An 18,657-nucleotide genomic window follows, 5' to 3' on the forward strand; every position below is an offset into this window, starting at 1 on the left:
CTCAGGAAACAAAGGTTGCAGAGCAGCCTACAGTCAATTTGTCAGCCTGTCTTAGTTGACTTGCATTCAGGTGAGTGGGAAGCACGTATTTCCAAAGTCAGCTGGAAGGCACTTTATGACTGTAAAGCCCTTCTGTGTGGCTGCTAATCTTAAATTTTGTGGTACAGCTGACAGCCTCCTTAAGAACAAGCAGAACTCATGTTTAGCACAACTGGTGTTACTTGAAAAGTCATGTTCTGTTTGACTTGATTGTGCAGAAAATTAAACTGTTCACTAGATTATATTTTCCACCTATTAATGTGGTCATAATAGAACACCAAAATACATTATAAAGACTGCTTTCCATTTTAACCTTGACAAAAATTCACCAAATGAAAACCAATATATATTAAAAGCCAATATATATTTCACTTTATTTCACTATCAAGCATAGGGTCAGGCAGTGAACACAGCTGTATGGCATTCTGCTAACAACCTTATCATCCTTGCCCCAGCCTTCAAGAGAATTGAGGAATCATTACAATCTTTCACTGCAGTCTCTAAGACTCAAGTATGAGTCAAGGCAATTACTTTTTTCCTTGTTTCAGGGGTATTTTTTCTTGTTTTCATTAAATCTGACATAGTGACGGAGATGAGGGTGCCCATTTCCTTCCCTTTTAAATACACGACTTTCTTCTTCCCTTAACTAAAGCACATCTTTGCAAGAAAGGCCCCAGGAAGAGCTTTATTTGGACAAGAATGGGACTGCTTTATCAAAAGCAGGGAAGACTGAAACGTGTGAGACAGAAAGAGGAAAAATGTGGAAAAAAAGAGCCTAGCAAGTCTTATTTCCTACAGAGAACTGTGGTCCTGTAGCATGCACAGTTTCTAAGGGTCTAAGCAGTGAGCTCTACAGGGAAAGCACACACATTTGACAGCTACTGTAAACACCCTCCAGTCACAGTAAAACACATCTGTTTTCGGCTGTGCAGAGGAAGAGCTTGTGTTTACTATGGTGGTGACCCTACCCTGTGTAAAAGTTATTGACACCCGCTGGACGCGTTCATTGCTAGATCCGTGCCCTTCATTTGGAGCCAGTAATGCTCTTCAAGTTGGAGCTTTCCAAATATAGCCCTGACAGCCTAGTTCTGAGAGCCCAGGGGAAGAGGCTTGACTACTTTGCTAATTGATGCTGCTACACCAGGGAGAGCCAGCACTGTCTACAGAAGAGTTTTCCCTTAAAGTGGACTAGGTCAGTTGGATGCCAATTGCACTAAGTCAGACAGTAGTTCTCATTACCAGACCCTTGTTCCCTAAATTATTACACGCCCACAACAGTATTATTACAGAGGGAAAACTAAGTGCTCGTATTCTGGGGGAGACCAGCACTGAAACTGCATGTGTGAATTTAATGTCTTGCATAGATTCGAGCTACTTGGAGCTAGCTGATAATCTAGTTCGGCTTCTTGTGTAACACAAGATGTGTATTTTCCTCAAGTAGGGGACAGAACAATCTGTGCTCAAGAACCTGTACTTTTAATAACACTATGGCTAGTATTTTGGTAACGCATATGTATCAGAAAGGATCCAGTCTTCTTTTGATGGCCTCAAAGAGATGCAGAATTTACCACTTGCTACACTGTGGCTTCAATTACCTAAACCCAGCCTAAGTTCTCCATGGGGACACTGTCTCACTCAGTACACGAGACAAATTCACTTAGCTAGCAGCCACTCAATATTTTATTTTTGCCCTTTCTATTTGATGCATAGCCATAAAAGCCTTGTTTACTGCACATTATTCAAGCTCTATTCTGAAGGCAGAATGATTAATATCTTTACAGGCTTTTCTGTAATGCTCATCAGTTGCTTTGAACTTGCTATATGCAATTTCCTAGCTTTTGGAAAAGCACAGAAAGGAATGCCATTATGTGGCATCCTAGAGCTACTGCCATGCTTCGTATCAGCAGGGATAGACCAGACCTTTGCTATCTTAGCTGGCAGGTGTAAACCATTGGCTGCCAGCAGAGCCAAGCTAAAGGAGATGAGGCACACACTTAAGCAAGTGATTTTCACTGATATTTGCCAGCACCAGAATGGAAAGATTCAGGATTTTAAGGAGACCAAAGGCTATGCAGTAGAAGTACTCTCACAGGTTTATGTTTCTATGTGTCTCTTGTAACACCAACCCCTTCTAATTCATCCTTTCCAACATGCCCACCCTTCAAACCATACATCTCTGCCTCATTTCTTAACCCAGTCTCATTCTTCCTGCCAGTCCAGCCTTATCCAGTGTTACTTACCTCATTGTATCTTCTTTTCTATCTTTATTTCTCTTAGTCTCTTTTGAGTACATCTTTTTCATTAACTTGCTCACAGATTCAGTTGCTGTCCCCTAAACTCCTCATCTCACTGACTTCTCTGCCTCTGCCTTGATTTTACTCCCTGAAGCTTACAGGGGATTGAGGGGAATGAGCATTCACAGACTCTTCAGAGGTTTCAGAAATACGTATCTAATAAGCATATATAGAACAAGGTTCTTAAGACTGTAACTTGGACAACCTCAGGGATTTTCTTAGGGATGGTAAAAAGCAAATTAATCTGTTACACAAACCACCCACTCCTGACAAAACCTGGCGACATTAAAGCACAATAAAGAAGGTGTCACTGGAACCTCTCAAGTATTTTCTTTAGCCTCATTTTCAGAAACAGTTAAGCCATGTTGGGTGACATTTTCCAAAGTAAACTGGGCCAGAACAGATGTGCAGCTCAGAAAATTTTATTCCAAATGACTACAGTTTCAGAAAATTGCAAGCAAGTGAAATGGGAAGACACAGTATGTGGCTTTGCCCATAAAATAAGACAAAAATGAAAGCTATTTGTATCATGTTGGCATCTAACTTGATGGCTGCTCTGATACTGGTGACTTGTCTGAAGTCATGATACTAACTGAACAAAGAACATCATCCTATCTTCACAGATTTTGTAAAGGTTGGATCCCAACAATGTAATATTATTGCCCCATTAAGCATACAAGTCTGGTATTTGCATAGCTGTTTTTTGCCCAACTCCTGACACATGCATGAGCTATTCATCTGCTGGCTTTGCGCTGAACTTCCATTATGACAATTCTCATCTCTTGCCCGTAGGTTCTACGATTTGGTCTCAAATCTTCCCTTCACTGTACATTTGTCCTCTTGTGTGTTGATACCCCGTCAGTTTTAGGGCTGCCTGCAAACCTAATCAGGCCCAAATTTATGCCAGGGAATACAAATCTGCTAGCAAAGGCTTAAAGCAGTCACTAGGATATAGAAGTTCTGTAAAAATTAAACTGTTCAAGAAAGTCTTCTAAAAATCCCAGAGAGACACAGTAAGAGCTATGATTAATAAGATACATCATTGAAGAAGTATGATCAGAAGTTCTGATTTCATATGAGAAGTGGGTTTGGGGCCTCCACAAAGCTTCTTGTGTAATAATAATAATAAATAATAATAATAAATGATAACAACAACAACAACAATTTGAAAGCTATTGGCCCTGAGTCTATCAAAAGGTTTGCTCTGGGGATGGTGCAACAGAAAGAATATTCACCATATAGGAACATTATAAAAACAAAACAAACAAAAAAACACAGAAATAAACAAATTTGGAGCCACTTTCCCTACAAAAAGGTTGGAGTTAAGCAGCAGCTTAAGACAATAGTTTTATCAGAAACTCATAGTTTGTCTTTGTTTGATTAGACACAAGATTTCAATGCAAGATTTGCAAACACTGTATTTATCTATTTTCTATAGATACTTAGTTCCAATCTTCCAAACGTCGGTGCACTGCTTATTTAAAATGCGTAACAGTTAGTAGGAAAAGCAGCAAAGACAATAAAGCAGAGAACCGACTTCCAAAACTATCAAGCGTTTGTCAATTAAAATATTTACTTCTGACACAAGTCCTAATTAGTTAAAAACATTCAATCCAGTCTTAAAATAGAGGTTCGAGCTACCCAATTTATTCTTGGAACAGTCACTTGCTTGCAGGATTAGGAAGACAATGGCATCCAGAGCAAGCAGGAACCCTCTTCCCTCTTATTACAGTTAATCAGCAACATAAATACTATAATGGAGCTGAGCCCCTGCAAACTCACCAGGCTGTGCATAATTTCGACTCCAGCTGGATTCACTGTGAGTGCCTCATCATACAATTGCTTAGCCTCCTCCAAATTGCCTTTCATCTCTGCAAGCCTCCCACGCATGTACAGTACAGCATGAGATGTGGGGAAAAGACTAGCTGCCTCCTGGATACAAAAGCCTGCTTCTTTGAGATGGTGTTGTTCCATGAAGAGTTCAGCTGAAAAAAAAACACACAAAAACACCCTACCATTAGCTGACATAATTCAGATACCTTTCTTCATACTAATTGCATATCATCTCCCTTAAACGTATTAAAACACAAGGCCATGATCCTGCACAGGGCTTACTACTACGGTTAACGTTTACTACCCAAAGCAAGTCATTGAATGAATATTCTGATACACTAAAGGCTCCGTACAGACATTGATGGACCTCTTCAGGTGTTGACACAGGATAGCCTTAAGGATATACCAGAGTGCTTCCTCAATCAGGATGTAAACATGTACTGTGCTGAGCCCTAAGGAAGCAGGGCTGGTAGCCACTTGGAGCCATTCTATGTGTTTCCAAATAATCTGGGGAAAAAAATAACAGAATAAGCCATCGCTGTCTACAGATTAGTTTAAACATGTCAGAGTAATAGGATACATCTGACCAAGCTGGACATTAAATAACTTATTTAAGAGAGTGTTTCCATATTTTAAAAAATGATTAGAAGTGTTTTTCTCTGCTTACTTGTCTAGGTTATGAGATAGCTGTCTCTTAAGTTTTCAAAGTCTCCATTAAAATCAAAGGCTTATATCACAGAGACTTATTTATGTTTTGTGTTCACAAATTTATCTCCTCACACATACTCTACTGAAAAAGAAAACAGAGCTCTTGGAAGAGACTGCTCAGTCATCTGCTTTCTTCAACTCTCAGCAACTATCCCAGTGGTTTTCTTACAAAGAAAAAAAAATAAAAGGCATACCGATGTGCTTGACTGTCAATTTGTTTGTTAACCAAAACATTTTTCATGTTAAACAAATTCCATAGCTTATCTCATTGCTAAACTTTAACATTTATTAGGATTTATAATGCATTAAATCCTGGGAGAAGGCTTCAGAAGCGATGCTCAATTTTCACTGACAAACCTAACTGAAAAGGGAAACTGTTTGTATATATACGTATGTATGTACGTGTATACGTGCATGTAGATAAAACAACTGCACAGCAGCCATTGCTCTTTGGTCCTTAGCCTGGTTGTGTTCTATACATTATCACTGCAAAAGCTCAATGTTTGTCTCTATTTGTTTTTATTTAAACTGATGTGGCAGTGCAGTAAATATTGACGGTTCGATAGCCCAATTCAACATGACAAGTTCAGGCTCCAGAGCCAGATAAACAATTCTGAATTTAGACCCAGTCCTGAGCGCCCTGACTTTTAAAGGTAGTGAAGTGTTCTCAGGAAGTCTCTGTGAGGGGGGAAAATCAGCCTGAGAAATTAGGCCTCTCGTATAGCTTTGACACTCTGCCAGTTTCAAAATGCCGGGAGGGCCAGATGACTCTGGGGACTTGGCATGCTGACACGGAGCTTTCTGGGTGAGAGGGGAGCAGGAGAGCATCTCAGCGACTGTCCTGCCACACCATGGGAAGGCTCCTCCTTGGCCCATCCGACGTGAGACTGGGACCACAGGCAGCTCGTCCGCTGGCACACTACCGATGACTGTGCACTGACATCATGGCATCATGGCCTTCCAGATCTGAAGTGCTCCTTCTGGAAGGAGGGTGAGACCTCATCGATAACAAGCTTGACTATTTCTTAGCCATTTCTAGTTTGTGCTACAGATAAATGTCATTCTCTAAGGCTGCCAACTCGAGCAAAACAGCTCCTCAGTAAGAGCTATACTCTCTAAAAATGACTCATATACATTTCTGTCTGGTTAATCTTTATAAAATCTCAGCGTGCCTCCTTTCCCTCGACTCCAAGAGGGTGCAGCCAGCTAATAACAGAAAGCAAGGCCATGCAACTTGACAAGCTGAGTATGTGCACAGCCTTATTCAAAAGTTTGTGGGAGGACAGCATTTTTCTTGTGCTTCCCAAGGAACAGAGCATTTTCCTGCCAAGTGCTGTGCAGCAGCTGATGTTGTGCATGTGGTAGTGATGAGGATGGGGATGTGCTAAGTGACAATTCACAGCCCGAGGACAATTCGGTTTGCAAAGTTAGCACAACCCTAGCAGCACAAAAAGAAGGGGTGAAATCCTGGCGCTAAGTCAGCAGAAGTTCTGGATACTGCTGTATTAAAAACTCTATTAGCAACTAACAGCATAACGTGAGCTGTTTCATTTCAAAAAAGCATCAGGAGCAAGGGGGTTTAGATGTGAAACCACGCACAGCCTGTGATTCAATGCATAGAAAATGGAGGGTACTTATTCTTTCTTTCAACGGTGCCTGTAAATCTTCTTCAGTAATAACAATTATTTAGAGGAAGTGCAGCAACACAGAATCTAAATAAGATCTACACATTGTATTTTATGGTATGGTAATGTAGCATATTAAAGTTCAGTCCATTTCTTTGCAGGCTCAATAGTCAATAAAAATGATTTAATGGTGTGGGAGGCCTAATTTGCATAAAAAGAGAATGAGAGAGGTGCCTTTGGGTTACAGAAGGGAAGGAGTGCACCCACCCAGCTAAAAATAGACATTAGGGGAAATCGTTTAAGCCTGCATTAAAATGGGTTTTCTGTAAACTCATTTTTTACTTCTATTGCATACTCATTTTATTTACAGATGAACAAGATACACTTACGTAACGTGGAATAGAAACCAAGCTAGAGGCAGAAATCAAAGCCAAAAAACAAGGATTCATTAAATTTATCATGGTAATACTCCCACCTCCTCAACAGTACTGAAAGTACTGAAATGCCTGCTTCTGCATTACCTAGGTGAGCAGTTTCCTGTCCGTTGGACTATTTAGGATCTCTCTTGGCATCACCTCATCATGCTGTACATAGAGACCTAGTCAACCTAGCAGCCCCAGCAAGGAAGTTCTGACACAGAGATGTGGCACCCAGTGCCACTCCAAAGCGGCCAGCAACTCCTCAGGGTGCATCAGGTATACAGCATCTGTGATTCCTACACTGTGAAAGGCTCGGTGCTTCAGGAAAACCATTTATGAACCTCCAGCTGTTGGACTACATTGTTCTTGGTGCTGTCATTCTTTGCAGCTTTGAATCCAAAGGCAATGTTTGCAGGCTTCCTTGCCATCTCTCACTTAACACCATATTCATAAAAGCTTAAATGAGTTTCCATTCTGTTTTGAGCTAAGTATTACCAACAGTTCTCTGAACGCTACAGAGCTACAGAGATCATCCTGGATGTACTACTTCCTCTATTAGCCTCTCTGGGGCAATGCTAGAAACTGAGTGCAGATGATCAGAGAATATTTGATCATTTTTGCTTATACATACGGGCACAAGACAGATCACACTGTGTGGGTGCACGGAGGCAGGATGCATCGTGAGCTGTGTCCTTTCATCCTCTTCTTGAAGCTTGAGCCTACACCCAGAGACCATAAGCAGCTGTCCAATGACTCCAAGATCCAGCCTAGCACGATGCATTTCTTTCCCATATCCACCTTAGGCTTCCATTTGTGCTCTCTCACAGTATTGTTCACCCTTCTCTGCTGTTCTTCCAAACAAGAAGAGTCTTCTCTTGTGGCTTTAGCCTCCTTTGTCTTCACTTGCAACTACACTTCCAACTGATACACCAGTCTTAATGCTGGTCCCAGTCCCTGCAAGCAGCCCACATCTCCACTCAGATGTATAATTAGCTCCTAACATGAGCTTCTAGTTCTTCCAGCTGTTTTTGCTAGCATTTAAGCTCATCTGCAGTGAAGATCCTTAATCAAGTGAGAATTGCCAGAAGCATATCATCTACTCACTCACCAAAGACCAGTAGCAAATGTACAGAGCAAGAGCACTTCCAGAAGGCTGACAAAAGCTGGGTCTCCTGTAGCCAGGCTCTTTTTTTTTTTTTTTTTTTTTTTTGGCACCAGGATAAATTATTTGACAGAGCTCTGTAAAGGAGCCCATCTGAGACAACAGTGAAATCTAGTCACGTCTGCGTCACAACGCTAGTATGAGGAACAGAGTTGTCTGCCATCACCTTGAACGTTGACTATTCTCTTTTTCTTAAGTGTTTCAAAGCAGTGTCAAGAGTGATTGCACTTGTCACCACAGAGGCAGCACCAACTGTAATTCTAGCCAAAAAGATAAATGGATTTGAAATGTATTTCTGCAATGTGAAGCACCCAAGAGTTAAAATCTCATTCCTTGCAAATCGATGTTATCCAAGACGCGGCACTGAACTCCCACAAGCAGACTGCTCCACACGACTGTGCTGCCTCAGCCCGATCACCGGCTCTTACCCACCCCAGAAATGCTGGTGTGTGGTGACACGGCCAACGCCATGTAGCCAGCTGACCAGCGGGACGGCACGCTGGGAGGCAGCCCTTCACACTTGACGAAGGTGAGGCTGCCTGAGAACATGTCTAGAGAGGTGTTTACTGTTCCACAGAGCTCATCTGCTTTCAGAAGCTATTAATACTTGTTACTGCAGCAGCCCTCAGCCAGCTGGAAAGACCCACTCCTCTGAGGCAGCTCTTTGATCAGCGAACACAGAGCTATTACCATGACAAAGGGTTCTCCCTCTGTCTTGCCTTTCTGTCAGACGTTTAGTCACCGTCCCTTATTATGACACAACCGTGCACGCAGTCGTTTGACAACTCGCCGGCAAATGAGATGGAAGGTGGTTCAAGCTGTATCCCAACTGTTATCGCTTCATTTGATGCGAACCTTCAGCACAGAAACGAAGAACAGAACCTGCTACGTGTTCCTGTCCATGTGGGCTCAATCACTTACTCTTCTGAATGAGGCAGTAGATGCATTCTTAAAGGCTGCCTTTGCAAGCAAACTGGTAGCTAACTGGAGCCCAGGGACCCGCTTTGAATTTCTGAGCTTCAGATCTCCCAAGGGCTGAAATGGCAACTGAGATTCTTTATTTACAAATGCAGCAGTAGAGTGAACGTCTCTGGAAGTGACACAGAACTGCCACAAGCTACTCTCTATACTAAAACGTGCAGTCAAGAAGTTATCTGAAATACAACAAAGCCTGTCGCAAGATAGCTGGTTCCTTTACGTGAAGTGGGACCCCGCTCACTGGTGACAAAACAGCTCTGTCCCACTGGGGACAGCTGGGAGAGCAGCAGACCACCGTTTTAGGCAATAAGGGTGCTACTGAGAAGGGTGGCATAAAAATGCCTCTGTTGGAAGATCAGCTTTTTTTTTTTTTTTTTTTTTTTTAACCCTCTCTTAAAATACTTATAACTGGCTATGGCCAAAGAAGCCTTCATATTCCAGCCTGGGCAGGCATAATTCCTACATTCTGTCCCCTGTACAGATAAACATCCCACTGCTTTTTTTCAGGCCCAAGTATGCTTTACTGCTTGCCCCAAACAGTACTAGCAGCTGAGAAACGCTAGCGGTTGGTACCCTCTGCCATTCTCTGGGCACCACTGGCAGCGCAACAGGTTCCTCTCCATCCACTGGCTAAGGAGCCAGAGAACGCTCAGCAAAGAGCACTGCTAGCTGCTGCCTGCTTCCTTAGAAGTGCCTGTTCACATATGTGCACATTTGCATGGCCCAGATTTTGAGAAACGGCATATGTGCTTTGAAGACCACCCATGCCAATGGACTGTCAGTCCACAAAGCTTGACGTCCTGCTCCAGCAGTGAGAAATATCCAGAAGCCTCGGGAATGGGGGAAGCAGTCCAAATGCCCAGTCTTGATAGGAAGCCAAGAATGCTTTTGACTTCTTGAATTCATTGTTAACAGAAAATAAATGAAACCAATCTGGGTAGTGTAGATGAAAACCTAGAAGTTCCCTGAGGACATCTGATTGAGAAGAAATGGGGAATTTGGCCATCTTTAGGCTGCACCAGAAAAGACAAGGCCAGAGCTTGCTAAACCAGGAGGCTTGGCAGAACCCTGGCTGGCTTCTTAACTGCACCAGTAACATTTCAAAGGAGACCAAACCAGCTCACTTTATCATTTCCACCTCCAGCATGAAGTGCTCCTAATCCCTCCTAGCAAGCAAATGCTGCAGGACAGCCCTCTTTGCAGTACACCTTTATTCCCCTCGGTAACAGCTTCGTAATAAAACACTCCCTCCTGTTCCCCCTCACCAGGCTCTGGTTTCTCCCACTGCTCTGTATCGCTATAAAAGCCACAAAAATCAGCAGTGCTTATGGAGCTCAATAATAATAATAATAATAATAATAATAATAATAAAACAGTAAGTGGGGAGCTCTAAAATTTCAAAGCACTTTTTTATTAAAAACAAACAAACAACAACAAAAAAAACACAAGGAAAATAGAATTAGAATTGCTTCAACAACCTGTGTTGCATCACGGGAAAGTATCTGACCCCAGCTATTCTGCAACGTCAGTAAAGATGTCTCCCAAACCTGATGATAAACACCTTTAATATTAGAGCTAAGAATTTGAGGGGGGCTTAGGATTGCTAAAAGCTTAGGGAGGGGTGAGCATTTAATTACGTACGTGCAAACTGTGCAAACGCAAGCTGTGCTGGTGAGCTGCTCCCTTTGCTGTCCCCAGGCTCCGTCCCTGCCCGTGTGCGGCTGTGCGGCCGCGGGCCAGTCGGGGCTGCAGATCCCAGCCCACTGGCCCCTACGACATTTTCTCGTGGAACAAAGCCCATCTCCTCTAACACAGCTTTTTTTTTTTTTTCCCAGGAATTGGCCCATACTGAATAAAATAAATAAATCACAAGCGTTTTGTGAAGGGAAAAAAAATGTTCCTGCTGTACATAACTCGGGGGAACAGATGTTTTTCCATTAGCTCACTGTTCCCTGCTACATTGGCTCTCTTTACATTTCTTGTTTAGGGCATGTTCATTACAGTATTTTTTCCTAGGGTGAACTTGTAGCATGTTACTGAGGCAGCAGGTAGCCCTCTCCAGCCCCACTGTGAATACATGGAATAGTCATTCGAGTGATTTTTCTTTAAATGCTCCTTTAAATGAGCTTTAGGTCTACCTGGTGAGGTTTGCAGCCTGTGCTTAGCAGGCATTTAGCCAATCTTAGATCAAATTACCAGACCTACTTTGCTGTGAGTGGCCATATTTGGTAAAGTATTGGGCCAGTCAAGAAGCTAAATTGTCAGATATAAAGTACCAGTAAAGACAAACAAAGTGGACATTGTAGTTAAAAGTAAAGCTTAAAATAATATAGCAACCGGAGCTGGAGTATTCAAACTCTTATTAAAACTGGCTTGCAGCATTCTAAAATACTCCACATAAATAGAGCATACAACAGTTATTACTGCCTGGAAACATACTCATGCGTACTTCAGATAAGAAACCACTCATTACCGAAAGAGCTTAAAACTACTTCTTTTCAGTACTGACACACTTTGCTCTCTAGGTCAAACGTGATTTTGTAAAGCTGCAGAATGGAAGTAAGTTTTGGTCATAAATTTGAACCATTCCAAATATATTTTCCTTAGCCAAACATCATGATTGTGTTTTCTAAACAGAACGGAGGACTACTGGCATGATTCTGAAAAGAAAAAAGGGAGGAGAAACAGCTTCTAGGTCAGACATTTCTCTTGGTAAGAGAAGCTGGATAATCACCAGTGATCTCTAGGATTCTCCTTGCACCTCCTTCTGCAAGAAGAGGTAGAAGAAGAATGCCATGAAATTCCTTCTCTCCTCCCAAAGTTAATTCAAGTTCTCAGTCATTGGAAAGCAGAACAAAGAGAAAAAATGGGCATAGGGATTGCATGAAGACCACCTCTCCTGGAGCTGTGCACAGCAGAGGTGTGCACTGCAGCTCCCTTCCCCAGTGCTCCTTGCAGCAGGACCCTGACAAACAACTCCATTTCAGATCTGGGGCCAAGAATAACGTTTAGGTCTGTTAATGTAAAAACCTAATGAAATGACTCTTCTCCTAAAAAAACATTACATTTCAAGAAGATGCAGAGGGGTGGGTTATTTTTAAGAGGGACCAGACAAGCTGTATTAATCACGGTCTTTGCTGCAGAGCACTTGAAAACAACATGCCTCCCAGTATTCCCCAAATCATGCCTGCTCCAGGGCAGGGACGACCTCTCTGGTCTTTGGAAACCACTGACCCCTTTCTCTTCCAAAGCTAATTGTGACTATCTGCAGGGACCAGGAGGATGTGCAAGCCCACTAAAGAAACAAGCTAAGTTCCCTGCTGCAGATGACTGTCCTCCCCACTGGTACTGCAGGAGAAGGGTGGCCACAGGATAAAGTGACCATTCAGTTTTATGTAGATATGTGAAAAAGGAAAAGAGGACTCATTCTAGAGACCACAGAGATACATCAAGCAGCCCTCTGGCTGCTGACCAGAAGCTACAAAAAGTTAGCTTGCCAGATCACCAAGACAAAGTTCACTAGATACTGCGGCAGGGAAAGCCAAGGAGCAGAAGGCATGTAGTGCAACACATGGACTTTGCAGCTGTATTTCCAAAGCTGCTCCTTTATTATCTTTCCTCCATAACTGCACTGTTCATAAACCCAGAAGTTACAGCTGAGAAGTCTGTGCCCTCTTAGCACAAGATAACTATCTTTAGCACAGCACAGAAGACTAAATATTTGGGGAGAGTTCACAGCCTTGCCTTCAGCCACTGTGAATGGAGTGCACATGTTCTCACGCACTAATTATGGGATGCACTAATTATGGGATGCATTAGGAGCAAGGAACCTGTGCACAAGGCAGGTTAGCCCTGAACTCCTGTTGCAGCTGTGGGTGGAGGGTGATGCTGTTACCATTCCCCTGTGCTGGCACCATCTGATGACGACCACACGCTAAGGGCTACCTTGCAAGCCTACGTGCTGGCTGCTGGAGGGCTGTAAGACCAGCCTTACATAGCTGTGGCGTAGTTTGCTTTGTATGCCTCTTTCCAGTGCAAGCCCAGAGAGCTCTGCCCGATCAATCAGCTGGTACCATTAAGTTTTCACGCCCTGGGATATGAAGAGGCATGGGACCTCTAATGGCTCTAATGGATGCCGGACAGGTTCACAGCCTGGCGTTCTATATCCATACCCACACACAGGGGCACGGCCAGCTGCATGCTTCTAGTGTCTGGAAAAGACAGATGCTTTGTTATAGATTTACTGTAGGACAAGTTTAGAAATTATCATGGTTTTATCTAAAGATTTATGAGTCAAGCAAAAAAGGTTAAAGTGTTAATAACAATAAAAACAGCAATATGCGACTCCTTTCCCAAAGGCAGACAAACATTTTCCTCCATTAAGAGATAGGAAACTGAGGTATGAAAAAGTCAGGCAACTTGCCAAGGGTCACAAGATGAGTCATTGACTGAAAAAGGACAAGTCCCAGCTAAACCTGACTGAAATTTACAGCACATCGATGCAGCTCTTTCACGAATGTGAAGTGACTCCGGATGCAGGCGTCAGAACGGAATGCTAATTGTCTGCTACTTCTCACAGCTGTTAATTTGGGGGTGAGCTGGAACACAAAAGCACGTGACGATCTTGGCCGTTTCTAACCACGTATTTCTGTTTATTTGGTTATTTATGAAATATTTCTATTTTGGAAATTATTAACTTATAACTGCTTTCCCCTCCTTCGAGATGGGAGAGATTCTGGGACAGAGGGTCAGTGATGATGCTCTGTAGGACTATTCAAGTCAATAAGCCCACTGCTAAGACCATTATGCTGCATCCATAACAATAACTGACTTCAGTAATGAAATCATGAAGTAGTCACAATATATATTTTCAGAACATCAATCCTGATTCAAGTCGAGTGAAAAGCAAACATGAAATAAAACAAAGATTAAAAAAACAGAATAGGGCAGCAAAGTTACAGGTTATAAAAATAATTTCCGCCTAAAAGAATTAACACCTCTGAGAAAAGCACACTGAAAAATAATTGTAGCAATTCACAGCTAGGTCACAGCAAGCAGGAGGTCTTTATTGCTTTTGTCTTTTCACACAGTAGCAAAAATGTAAACTGCCTAGAGCTATCTCTAGGATGATGGACAATAGACACCTGACTTCTCAGCACAATAAACTGTTTTTTTTTTGTTTTCCCAGCAGCCTCCTCTGCAATCTTAAATCAGAAGCATAAACTGAATAAAGTTAAACCCTGCTAGTGATTTTGAAGCCCACAGTACGTTAATGAAATTTACATAAGCAAATAAATGAATTCATGTGATTAACTTAAAGGATGATGCATTCCAAAAGGTAACTTCTATAATAGGCAAATTGTAACAAGTAGAATGTCACATATGTACCAGAACTCAAGTCAAATTGGTAGAAAATGGTCCACAAAAACAGCTAAAAAAAGCTTTGCTGAGAGGTAGGGTGAGATTGCCAGGTTTTATGTGAGAATTGTCAATTGTACAGATCAGGTAAATGAGAATTTGACAGGTTCTCCTGCGTGCAGAACAGCAAATTATCATCAAGGCTCTGGGGGGGGCTTTTTTTTTTTTTTTTTTTTTTCCCTTGTTGCAAATGGTAGCAGAGACATCTAAGAAGCAACCACAGCATTCAAATGTAATTTCAGGTACACAACAGCGTGGAAGAAAACCTGTTCCTCTTGAAACTGCAGGGTCAGAATTCCTTTTCCCAGTCCCACATTGCTGGAACACAAATGGCAGAATGTGCTGTGCAACTCTGCACCTCAGCAAATGCCCTATATAAAACCCTTTCATGAGTTGGAGGTTGCCCCTGGGAAGAGTTCTTCCCACTGTTCTCTTTTCCCTTTATGTGCTCTGCCACAATCTTTGCATGAGTGTCTTAAACTGACATGCAAAACCTACAAGTCACTGGGAGATTCAAGCAGCCAAGGACAAAATGAGTGTACAACTTGTTTAATAAATTTCACTGAAAACTCAGGAAAAACTGGAACACTGTCAGTCTAAATACCATTTCATAGATACTTTGCCCATTCATTTTCTGCAAAATGAAAATAATTACTCCTATCAAATAACCTTTCTTAATGAAGAACTGCTTATCTTCTTCATTTAAAAACACATTCTAATGATGACTGAAGTTTTGTGTGTTATGGAAAAATAGCGGTGAGCTGAAAAATCACACTACTTCTATATTTTGTTAGTTTTAATTGAGTGGTATTTCAAAAAACAGGTGGGATAGATAAGCAGATTTACTGCTGGTTTAAGGTGTAGGGACAGCCCTGATTTCAGTTACTCCCTTAATATTTGTGTCATCTCATTCACCACTGGGGGAAAAAGGAATTCCAGGCTGTCTCCGAAAACATCAGGACTTACCAGCTTGAAGCCAGATTTGTTCAAGAGTTGTCCACAGCTGCATAGGTCCTTGCTTCATCGTGCTGCTCTGCATAGTTATTTCAGACATGGCCTGTTCCAGTCTTGAAGCAGCAAGGGAAGAGGCTCGCTGTGATCCTGTGGACCAAACAAACAAAAACAAGACATTTTATACTTCCTTGGGATATTGGTTCATTAGATGGAAGGTCTGATTCTCCACTCCACTGCATTAGTTTTGTGCAGTAAGAGCCACAGTAAATCCTGGTGTGACCAATTGGAGAAATATATTTTATAAAAGGTTAATTTATTGAAAAAAAGACTAAATTACCCATAGGCTGCAGCTCAAGCAAGTGAATTAAGAGACAGTAATTTTATAAAGGTCTGCTTAGCAGATTCATCAAGGAAGAAACTGTATTTTGCTCATTTGAAAAGCAGAATTCTACCATCAAACATTTCCTAAGAATACTTATCAGCAACCTGGTTTATAAGCCCATTGTCACCATACAATTACAAAATATGGCCCGCTAATGTAAAACCTCCGTACAGCATCGCAGAGCGGGCCGGCAGCATTCACAGAGCACACAGATTTCAAGTGACATCAATATTGTCCTATTGGTTTAGAGACAGCACGGCTTTTCATTTAACCTTGGGGAGCAGGGAGCTCAGCGCTTCGACTATATTAACCTTTAGCATGCGCCGTAACATTTACGCAAGAATAAAGTATTTGGCGCCCACATCTCTGGGAACAAAACATCACCTCAAAAGCTGCCCCCGGAAAGCAGGCAGGGACGGAGGCCGCATCCCCACGTGCAGCGCGCAGGATTACACTGGTGAGCCAGCCTCTCGAAGGACTACCAGGAGGAGTGCAACCAAGCAAAAAGCTACAAAACGAGATTTCAGAGATGGCTTTGTAAACCTTTAGGAAATAAATATGTTAATATACGTAGGTTTAATGTGACTTTAAGGTTGATAAGCTCTTTCTCTAGAGAGCTGCTGTGACTGAAGCACTTGTGCTGATTAGCTTTACTCCTCTGCCTACCTTTGCAGGCTGACCTGGCAGGCCACAGGATCCCCGAGTTAAAATCCCCCTTTCTCTCACAGCAGCCCCCTGAAGGAGCACCAGAGCCTAGGAACAGGCTCAGAGAAGTACTGATGGCTCTGGGCAGGGGAGGAGTCAGAAGGGCAGAAAACCTGCCACAGGACATATGTACTAAGTGTTTTTCTTCCAAAAGGGACGGTGTGCCTTCCAGCTGGAGAGCCCGGCCTTCTGCGAGGCACTGGGAGGCTCCTGTCCTCCCCTGTGCCCCTCTGCAAAGACACTTGTGCGGCCTGGGCACAACACGGCCCGTAGGTTTTATGTAATGCCTGCCTCTGGGCCTGTCGTGGCTAGGGAGAGGCCACAGCCGCAACCCAAAGCCTGAGACTGCCATGGAAATACTTGTCCCATTATCTCACTGCTAACTGATGGCATTAATTTTCAGCAGAACAACTTCAAAACAGCCCTGCAGTGCTCAGTGCAGGCGCCTCCCATAGCTCCCTTGGAAAATGCAAATGTGCTCTTCCTAGATGCGTTTCTAAAATTCCTGCGTATTCTCGAAGACACTCCTCATCCGATGCTCCAAGAGATGACAGTGCAGTAATGCAGTAATTATGGCTTTAACGCTACAGCAAAAGCCATTCTGCTTTGTACGGAGGATTTATTACATTTAACAGTTTATTTAACAGATAAATCTTTAGCCCCTTTCACTGTATGGAACTCCTCCCCCTGCCCTGCCCACTCCTGCCTCTCCCTCCCTCCAGTTAGGAGAAATTTCACTGAGACACAGCTCCCCAGGCATCCTCAGTCGGACAGGGGTTGTTTAACACAGGAAAAACCATCAGGCGCTCATTGCCAGCCACCCCAAGCTCTGGCACTTTCTGCAAATTATGAAAATTACCATGTGAATAATTATCGATGCTGCTTAGGAGCACTGCTAAGTCAGAGCAGACCTAGACTGACAAACACGAAAAAACTGCACGGGCTTTGGGGACTAACCAGATTCTTGAATTAGTGCTCCTGATCTCGTTAGTATGCTTGGAAAGCACCTTTCAGCATTACATTTCTCTGCCAAGACTGCCCTCTTTCAGGAAGGCTTTCCAGAGCTGTGTGTGGCAGTACCTGCACGTAATGCTGTTCTGCCTGCGTTGGGCGGAGGTTTCATTCACATCCTCAGCGCTCGCTCGGGGAAATCCTCTTTTCCTGGCAAGTCATCCCGAGGGGACAGTGTCACCAGAAGGCAACTTTGTGCCTTTGGAGAGGTTCATGCACTGCTGAGAGGCTGAATAGCCACTTAGGATCTAATCCTTCCCTTGCAAAGAAGCCTTTAGAAGAATACCACTGTAAACTAGTTGCACTTGAGGAAGCACAGGTTAGCTGCTCCTCTCCTCTTTGTCAGTCAGATAGCTGCCGGGAGCAGAAAGCCTGCGATGCGACACGGATCCTGTCCACTGCTGTGTGCTTCAACCCGCACGGCCTTGAAAAGGGAACCCGAGTTACTTAGCGATTTACTGCCTTGGGCGGTTACATGCAAAGAGCCTCTGCTGTAAATTGCTAAGTAACTTGGGTTCCTTTTTCATGTAGCAGTCCTTCAATGCTTATTTTCTCTTCCATTTCAGCCTAAGCAAGGCAACAAAGCACAGCAGGCAGCCATCAGCCGATCCTTCCCCACTCCTGCATGGCCGCAGACACAGACGCGCTCCTTGCTCCCACCACACACATCTAGATGAGAAGTCTCTCTCCATCCCAGCCCAAACCTACAGCTGGCTGCCCCTATTCTTTCCCATCTCCGCTGAACTGCTCACGGGAAGGTTCTGAATAAGCACTTTAAGAGCAGGTCTTAGCCAACCTCACTCTTTTGGACTGGAAGGAGCCCAGCCACAGACCTGAACCCCAAGAGAGCGCGGCAGTGACCCTGGGGGTGGGCTGGGGGCAGCAGCTTCTTCAAGAAGCACCAGAGCGAGCGTACTTCTCCTGAGAGGGGAGGTAGGCATGCATCATGCTGACACCACCCTGACCTCAGGGTGGAGGGGTGAGCCGACAAAAAAACTGCCAGCGACATTAAAAAATGTCTCCGAATGTCTCATTACAAAATGCTTCTTTCTAAAGAATTGTAGATGTCTGTATGCTAAAAAAATCCACAAAACCTGTCTCACAGAACTTTAATGTCAAGCCTCAAAAT

General features: G+C 43.2%; 1 protein-coding gene across 3 annotated transcripts in view; it reads right to left on the minus strand.

The window, feature by feature from the left end:
• Window positions 1–18,657, minus strand: part of TTC7A (tetratricopeptide repeat domain 7A) — a 169,190-nt gene that overhangs the window by 27,959 nt on the left and 122,574 nt on the right. For all 3 annotated transcript variants that reach the window (XM_035320722.1, XM_035320723.1, XM_035320724.1), the window contains 2 exons: window positions 15,443–15,577; window positions 4,116–4,318 (listed from right to left, as the gene is read on the minus strand). In XM_035320722.1, coding sequence (XP_035176613.1) covers window positions 4,116–4,318; window positions 15,443–15,577 — 338 coding nt within the window. The remainder of the gene's footprint in view (window positions 1–4,115; window positions 4,319–15,442; window positions 15,578–18,657) is intronic.

Source organism: Oxyura jamaicensis, chromosome 3 (assembly GCF_011077185.1).
Source record: "Oxyura jamaicensis isolate SHBP4307 breed ruddy duck chromosome 3, BPBGC_Ojam_1.0, whole genome shotgun sequence".
NCBI lineage: Eukaryota > Metazoa > Chordata > Aves > Anseriformes > Anatidae > Oxyura > Oxyura jamaicensis.